This window comes from Aulonocara sp. 'chitande type north' Nkhata Bay, linkage group LG18 (assembly GCF_057382095.1).
Source record: "Aulonocara sp. 'chitande type north' Nkhata Bay isolate Kocher_YH1m ecotype deep benthic linkage group LG18, A_spYH_male_GT1.1, whole genome shotgun sequence".
Classification (NCBI taxonomy): domain Eukaryota; kingdom Metazoa; phylum Chordata; class Actinopteri; order Cichliformes; family Cichlidae; genus Aulonocara; species Aulonocara sp. 'chitande type north' Nkhata Bay.
In genome coordinates, this window is record NC_141361.1 from 10,221,631 (window position 1) to 10,230,533 (window position 8,903).

Genomic DNA, 8,903 nt, shown 5'->3' on the forward strand with positions numbered 1-8,903 from the left:
TGGGACATCGTGTAGATGTTGTCCCTGGGACATCGTGTAAATGTTGTCCCTGGGACATCGTGTAAATGTTGTCCCTGGGACATCGTGTAGATGTTGTCCCTGGGACATCGTGTAGATGTTGTCCCTGGGACATCGTGTGATAGCTTGTAAATAATGGAATGAAAATTATTGATTGTTATTAACTTGTGAAAAAGAAGTGTAACAAATCCACATGTTATGTTCTTACACCCTTACAGGCAGCGAATGACAAAGGAAAAGTTCCTAAGGGAGAGAACATCTGCAGCAAATCGACAAGTAACAGTGAGATAGGAAGACTGACAGTCAGAGATGAAGGTACACAGACTGAAAGAGATGAAGGTACACAGACTGAAGACAACGAAAAAGAAGCAGAAGTATACGGCACAAGTCTGAGTACAGATAATGCTGCTGCTGATGATGTTGACAGGATCGATGCAGATACAGAATTCCAAACTGATTCAGAAGGAACTAGTACAGTTTACAGAGTGCATGGTCGCTTATCTGTACCAAGCTCAAAAAAGAAAACCTACACAATAACAGAAGACGAGATCAAGCGCAGAATCAACGCAGAGAACATGTCAGTTCATGTTTTCAGAGGTTTGATTGGGGTAGGTATACATTTCGTGATTTTGATGTCACCTGAAATAAATCCGGGTTACTCGTATCAATGAAGTGACAATGTGGCTGGAAATTGTGCATTTGCTGCAACATATACACAATTACACCATGTAAACAAAAGCATTTAACTTTGTGCGCGTGTGTGTCTCTCTCTGCTCTTTTGGTGTTTGCACTTTTTCTTTTTTAGGGCCGTAAAGCCAAACTGCCCGCAATGATTCTTGACAGGCCTAAGAAGGCCAAAACTAAAGTAACAGTGTTTAGTGTTCTGAGTGAAGAGGAGGCTGGGGAGCTAGCCCTCGGGTTTGCCGGAAGATTGGCCTGCGATGTCACAACAGACATGGTCTGTAAAGGCAGCGACCATTCAAGTGCTGATATGACAAAGTAAGTTAGTAAAACAATATGAAAGTTGTATCTTTTTTGGTATTATTTGTCATTTCCCCGTATTTGGGTTATTGGTGTAACATTGTTAATCTTACTTTCTAATAACAGACAGACTCTTCTCAAAATCCAACACAACCTTAAACATGAGCTGACTGATTCCTCAACCTTCAGTTTGCTGACACACACCTTTGGCCCCGCTGCACTGGATTCTGTCATTTCATTCCTGTGTGAAAAACTTGATCTTGTCTCTTAAATAATGAAACCTTTTGTGACTTTTGTTTGTTCTGTAAATCAGAATCTTGAAAATTGTTCATTGTTGTTCTAAGTTTGTGTTAACTATTTGGCAAAAATGATTGGTTCCTAATCCAAACAGCATAATGACTGTTCTAACACATATCTTAAAAATGCTACAAAGAAAGAAAATTATCACATATGTTTCAATATGAATGTAATTGTGTCACACTCGGTTTGTAGTAGCTTTCCTGTTTTATTTTGAGTTTTGGTATGTTTACACTGTTATTTTTATTTCCCGTGTGTTCGTCTTCCCTTATTAGTTTTACTGTATTTAATTAGTCTGATTTAATAACTTATAATTATTTACTTTCCAGTGTGTATATATGCTCCTCGTTTGGATTATTGTTTGTTTGAGTTCTGCCTGTCTTTTCTATTAAAGATTTGGACTTTTGGACTATTAGTGGACCTCGTAGGTTTTTATTCTGTTCAATTGGTAATTGACTGGGTTTAATTTAGTGGCCTGGAAAACAGGCCGGAGGGGTCTGGTCATTTTAACCCCCTAAGACCCGAAATCTTCCATGGCATGCATTTTTAATTTCTCTTTGATATTTGGGCCGATTGGAACCCGATGAATGTAAAAAGAAAGAATTACCAGGTTTTGGTTTTTTTTACCTAATTTTTGTTTCTGAGAAAAATGAGAGCCACATATGAGGACATTAATTTGAAATTTCGATAGAACAGTTGCAGTATAATGTCCTCATAACTGTATATCAGGCACTTGTTGATCAAGATTTAGTATTTTGGTCTAAATAACCCAAAATGTGATGTCCACATGTGTGGACGCCAGGCTGGAGTAAAGTGTTAGAGCTATTTATACCTATGTAAACTTTGATCTGTGTGTTACCAGATGATGAAAATGAAAAGCATGAAACATGGTTTAAAGCAAAAACAATGTATTATGATGAGTTTATTTATGAAGTGAGTGAATGGTTATCTGGTTGCGAACATTTGCATTTAAAATATTGGTGTTGATGATGGTGTTAATCCAGAGGACAGTGTTTCAAATGTGGCTGGTAAGCCTTCCATCATTAAAAGGTCAACTAGTGGTAAAATGGAGAGCTGCTAAGTTTTAGGAACACCTGAGAGTAAAATTTATATGTGCAGGACGTGTACATATTCAGTTGAAGATTTTTAAATTTTTGTTTCGAGTAACCAGAATGGAGACGATTAGAAATGAATATATCAGAGAGACAGCTCAGGTTGGAGACAGAAAGGCAAAGTGACGTCTTCATTCTCTGCTGACCGCAGGTTTCCCCAACCTTATAAATAGTATATTTGCATGACTGAATCTAGCACCACTGACTAACAATGGGCCGTGAGATCGACGAAAATATCAGTAGATGAGCAGTTTCTGAACTACTCAGATTAGCCTATCTAACACCAACAACCATGCTGCGTTCAAAGTCGCGTAAATCACATTTATTCCCCATGCTGATGCTTGATTTGAACCGATCCTGCTGACCATGTCTAAAGGCCTAAATGGATTGAACTACTGTCATCTGATTAGATATTTGAGCAGTTATACAGATGTATCTAACCATTTGAAACCCAGAGTTGAAGCTTTAAATGAAAAATGTACTTTCAATTCAAAAAAATGCAATTAACTCATTGTTGTGTTGTCTGCACTTTATTAAACTGTTGGGAAAAAACCCCCACAAAAGACAATGAATACACACACACACACAATCAAAATCTCTCGCGCACTTAAAAGTTTTTACTTTTTAATTAAATGTGTGTAATTAAGATCTGACAAGTAATCTTCAGTCACATACAGTTTGTCCTGCTAATAACTACATCACAAGGGCAAATATTAGAAAAGGACCAACCATTTAATTTCTTCAGACATGTTTCAACAACAGATACCAGTATATTTTCAAGGCACTGTAATACTTCTGAGTACAGAAGTATGACAAAGTTACAAACACACCAATCACAGTTTTCTTTGAGTATTTGTACAGTCATTGAAGAATTAAAAATTAAGAAGAAATAAGGTAGCTAAAACTTCCAAATGAAACATTTTCTTGAACAAGAATCTAAAACTGCATAAAAATGTCCCAAACACAGAAATGTCTACTAAACAGTAACACACAAATGGCTTATGGAAAAAAAAATGTTTCCACATCTGTGAATTTGAAAGGGACCTGCAGGGTATCATCAGGCATCCATGTGCCCTGCAACTACAGTGCAATGTCCTCCCTGCACGTGGACTTAAAAGTAGTATAAAACGACACACCCCAGTGACCACAGCTGTCCATGTGCGCATCCACGTGGGAGCATAATCAGCATCACGGTTAACATCAATAAACAAACCATTTCTTACTAATCTTTTCAGTTCAATGTGCCATCTAAAGAGTGCTGGTTCATATAAGTTGTTGGAGTTAACCACAGAAGCTGTTCTCAGAGAAATGAGTGCAGACACCCTCCAGGAAGCCCCTGACACGACAGGAACATCTACACTACACAGTCTGCTGGTGGTATGTTTGGGGAAACTGAAAACAAAGACCAAATATATTCCTCTGAGCCCTTCACACGTCACCACGCTCTTGCAGTTTCAATGCCTGAGAGAATCGTTTGCTACTCAGACTGCATTTAAAGGCCATCTAATATTTATATGAGAACACAGAAAAAGAAAATCTTCCCCACCTCTCTAGTAGTTCCTACTCGCGGCATGAGAATCAATCAATAGTTGACATTTATGGAAGTTAAACTGTTAACTCTTGCATCAACACCAGAATGCCTTTATTTATCAGTTAGTGGTTATGTTTTAGTTTCTGTTTTATTTAATTTATTCTGTCTGTGTAGGTTGTGGTGGTTGTGGTCAAATAAGGTCAAACTTTCATAAAATGTCTTTAATCTTTAAAACTGATTAAAAGTCTGCTGCCTTTGTTTTTTGCAACATTTAGGAATTGTTACTGCTGTGGGGGATTCTAAATATCTAATTATACCTCTGACCTCACTTTTACATTTCACATCTACATCACATATGGTCGTGAAAAAGAGAATGAGCTGCCTAGTCAGAAAAATTAGATAATAAACTCAAATTATTCATGTCCAGTTATTTACAAATCAATACCTATTATCTGTTACCCATCAATACATATTACCCACTACTATATGTTTTTTGTTTTTTTTTCAAAAACACAATAATATTCCCTTAAAAGTAAATAATCTCCAGAGCAGTGCTTCTTTTTTTAGGTTAATTGTGATCATGCCATTAGGAAAAAAAGACATAGAAACTTTTTCAAAAATAACAGTTACGATGTTTTTTATGTTTAGATTTCCCAGGAGATGAAGTTTGTCACATTAATGGGACAAAATGTCAAATTATATTAGTTTTATGTGTAATATCTCACAAAGAGGTGTGCGTCCAATGGAAAAGCAAGACAAAGCAAACGATAAATGTAATGACTCTAATGCATCTGCCCCCCTGTAATGCAAATCAGAGGGCTTTTTATGTTTCTGTTCATTCACTCCAATAAAACTGTCAAAGCACACTTGTAAAATAAAAGGTTCATGCAAATGTTCAAACTACCGCAGTCCATCTCTGAGAGCTGCAGTATCTGATCGCTATCTTCCTTGCAGGTGGATCTCTTCATGTATTTTGAGGTTACCAAGCGCCGTGAAGCTTTTACCGCACTGCCTGCAGCTGTACGGCTCCAGCCCGCTGTGGAACCGCTCGTGTCTGAGGCAGTTGTCCTGCCTCGAAAACATCTTACCGCAGATTTTGCAACTAAACGGCCTCTCCCCGGTGTGCACGCTTTGGTGCGTCCTCAGCCGGGTCTTCTGGGTGAAAGATTTCCCACACTCGAGGCACCTGAAGCGTTTGGAGGGTTGGTGGGTGGCTACGTGTTTCTCCAATTGAAACAGGCACGAGAAACTCTTGTTGCACAAAGAGCAGACGTAGACTTTCTGATTAGGTCTGCACACCTTCATCACCCTTTTGGCTTTAAAGACATCTCTACTCTGGTTAGGAGCGTCAGCATTTGAACTTGCTGAGATTGCTGCGGCTGTTTCCACGTGAGGCAGAGGGAGTAACGGCTCAGCTCGCAAGCAGTCACCCTGACTGCCTGCAGGGGGTGAAATACATCTGAACTCTTTAGTATGAACAGACTCTAAAGCGATGCCTCCCATACACGCGGGGTGCGTCTCTACCTCCGCTCTCACTGGCGCGCCTGCAGTTTCCTCTGTGGTAGACAGTAAAGAATTATAGGAACTTTCTGTGTTGCTCTGAGCAGAATACTGATCAGCGTCAGAGGGGAGGATCTGCATGTGCTGCTGCAACGCCACAGGGTTACTCTCAAACATGCTACAAGCAGGCCACATCAAGTCATCCTGCTCTGCCTTGAAGCAAACACCTGTTCTCGCCGTGTTGTCTTCTGTTTCGATGTTAGCAGGTTCATCCTCTGGCTCGTGCTTCACCACTGGCCAGATGTTTTGGCTCTCTTCTGTCACATTTTGGGCAGTTTTTGGTTGAAGAGACACTGCAACCATGTCCTGAGCTTCCTTTTTGTCTGCATTTAAAAGGATGACAACCGTGTTAACACTCGATTTCAATTCTCAACCAACAAATGCAAGTCAACAGAGCATCTAACCAGTTTCACCAGTAGAAGTGTTTTAGTGCTGCTGTTTACCGGAAACGGTTAGACATGTCAGCCACAAAAGGATGCTTCCTGATAAACTCAGGTTTTACAAAGTTTAGAAAGTCCCTGATATACTGCAATAAACTGTTTTTATCTTCATAAGTTCTTGAGTTTTATCTGACTGATATATTGCTAAAAAAGATTCAGTCAGTTTAATCTGAAAATGAAATGAATGTCAAAGAAAATGAATTTCTTTGATTCATCGAATTGGACCAAGACATAATAAAAAAAATATCCCAGCAGTTAGAAAGACAGTGTACAGAAATTTATATTTAACTATCTTTATAAATGAACTACAAAGACTAAAATAAATTGTTGGTAAAGGATTCAGGCACCTATAACCTATACCTGTACATACAAATTTCGGTTGTTTATGTTTATAGGACCACCCTGTGTCTTCCTTTTATATTTTATTTTCCCTTGCTGTAAGAGCTCTGTAACATCGAAATTTCCCATCAGTGGGATAATAAAGATTTATTCTATTCTATTCTATTCTATTCTATTCTAATGCACTCTTGAGCCTTAACCTCACATCAGATGACCTCAGTGGGTCAGATGATAGGGTTAGGCAAGGTCTCAACGTGGTTTCACCTAAAACATCTGGAGGTAATGACCTTGGCTCATGTCATGAGGAAGTGAAGAAGCCCCTTGGATGAGGGGTGAAAGGTCTAAATGAAACAAAAAGAAATGGAATGTGGGGCCTCCCTGCTGCTGCATTGGTGGTTCTTTGTGTCCGGGGATGGGCGTCCAGGTACGCACTGGCTCACTCCTGGTGGCTGCTTGTCGGGGCCTGGAGCCTGGGGCTCGCTCGGCCTCTGGGCTTGGGGCTCGGTCACTCTGGCACAGCTGGCTGCCGGCGGAGCTCACGGGCACGTCACTGCAACCCCCCCGGCTTCTGCTCCGCGGCTGCTGAGTGACCCCTCATCTGGGGCTCTCCTCAGCTCTTTCCGGGAGAGTGGCACGGCTGCCCCTCTGTTGGTCTTCCTTAGTCTCTTGTGCTCTGAGGGCCTCTGGATGTCTGGAGCCTGAATCTCCTCCATACCTGCTTCATGCCCTGGAGGACGAGGCTATGGCCCCCCACACCCTCTAGCAGGGACCTTTAAAAGGGACCTTTTAAAACAAGTGCGTTCATGCTCACAGGTGTACACACGGGTGTTCACACACACACAAACTACACCCTTTTTGGCTCCTACCTCAAAGCACACTGTGTGCTGTCGATCCTACGTGCTGCACAATAATGTTTAATATTTAGTATTTACTGTTATATTCACATAGATCATCGTGATGTTGTTTATTCTATTGCTCTCTTTTTTTGCTTGTTTTCTCTATTTTTCTTTCTCAACAGGTGATCCAGGTCATTGATATATGTATTTTTTGTCTGTTTGTTTTGTTGGTTTTTGTTTTTTGCCCTTTATCACAGTTTCTCTTCCCCACTGTTTTTCTTTCCCTACCTCTCTTTCTCCCCTTTCATTTCCCCAGTGACGTCTGTCCCATGTGTAACAAGTGAAAATAAAATAAAATTAACACTAAAAACAAAGTGAATCAAATAGACCAATACGGCAGGGCCGGGATGGTCCATTTGGTAAAGTAAATCCTTTGGACAACTTTCTTGGCCTTTAGACAATAATTCTGATCTCAAAAGAACCAAACGGGACAGGCGCAAAAAAAAAAGTCCAGTAGCTTTCTCCTTAGACTGTTACTGCTTGACATAAGCAGGGCATCCTCCATCTGTGCTTTTAAGTCTGGACTTTAACTTCCCTTTACTCTTTCCATTTGAAATGGATTTTCAAATGAGGAGTGGAATCACCATTTTAAATGTTATTAGTAAATCGTGGGTTTTTGAAACCATTTACTTATTTCTATTTTTTCATATTGAGTTTAAAAAAAAGATTTTGAAAATTAGTTTTTTAATTTGGAATTCGAAAATAGTTTTTGAAATGAGGTTTTTATTGAGAGTTTAATTCTTTTTTTGTGAAATTCATATAAGTATTTATTGATGGATTACTAATTAATTTTGAAAACTAGATTTTAAAATAGTGTTTTTATTTAAAATAAACTACTGAAGTAATGTATTATTTAATAATGTTTGAATAAATACAATTATTTCAAAAATGAATTTACAAATGCAGAATTCATTATTTAAGCACAGAATTCTTTGTTTTGATGCGTGTGGCTCTTGTGGTCCTCCATTAATCAAAGCAACGTTTCAGTGTGCTTTATGAATACATTTCACTTACTAATGATTCATACTTCAGCCGAACCTAAACTTGAACCATCACAACATGACAGGGATGATCATTTATGTTCTAATGTGCAGTAAACCTTTTTATAAGCAAAGGAAGTTAAAATTTGAGATTTTTTTGAGTAAGGTTCGTTTAGTCGGTTCCAGATGTTGCCGTTTCTTACCCGTTCGGAGCACCAGTTCCTCGGCTGTAGTCTGCGTATGTTTGGCTTCTGTAGCTGTGCTTGCGGCAGCTTCTTGAGCTTTCTTGAGCTCAGCCTCTATCAGCTTCAAACTTGCTCGGAGCTCCTGATTCTCATCTTCCCTCCGACTCAGCTCCAGGCGCAGGACCAGACTCCCGTCTTCCACCAGCTTCGTGATTTCTGCCACCGCCGCCTTCGCCAAGACGTCCATGATGGCTGCGACCTGCGCAGGAAACGACGAGGGAAAAGACATCCTATGACCCGAAGATTAAACCTCAGCTATAAGCTGAACTACCAGCTGATGCATGTGGTGAGATCCAACTCCCCTGCTGTTATTTTGGTTCCCTTCCGGGAAAATGAAAAGGCGGATATGATGTAAAACCGACGGCTGTAAAACTTCTAATAAACATAATGATGATTATAAATCTCTCATAATAAACGGAGCAGTGTTCTCTAATGTGTCTTATATATATATGTATATATATGTGGATGTGTGTATATATATGTGGATGTGTGTATATGTGGATG

The 8,903-nt window shown here is 39.6% G+C and overlaps 1 protein-coding gene across 1 annotated transcript; it reads right to left on the bottom strand.

The window, feature by feature from the left end:
* Positions 1–2,922: 2,922 nt before the first annotated feature.
* LOC147308014 (uncharacterized) lies at positions 2,923–8,716 on the bottom strand. The gene is made up of 2 exons (XM_086270506.1): positions 8,358–8,716; positions 2,923–5,822 (listed from the first exon to the last, which is right to left on the bottom strand). Exons 1-2 carry the CDS (start codon positions 8,626–8,628, stop codon positions 4,879–4,881), a joined length of 1,215 nt encoding a protein of 404 aa, XP_086126632.1. The 5' UTR covers positions 8,629–8,716; the 3' UTR covers positions 2,923–4,878.
* Positions 8,717–8,903: the final 187 nt, after the last annotated feature.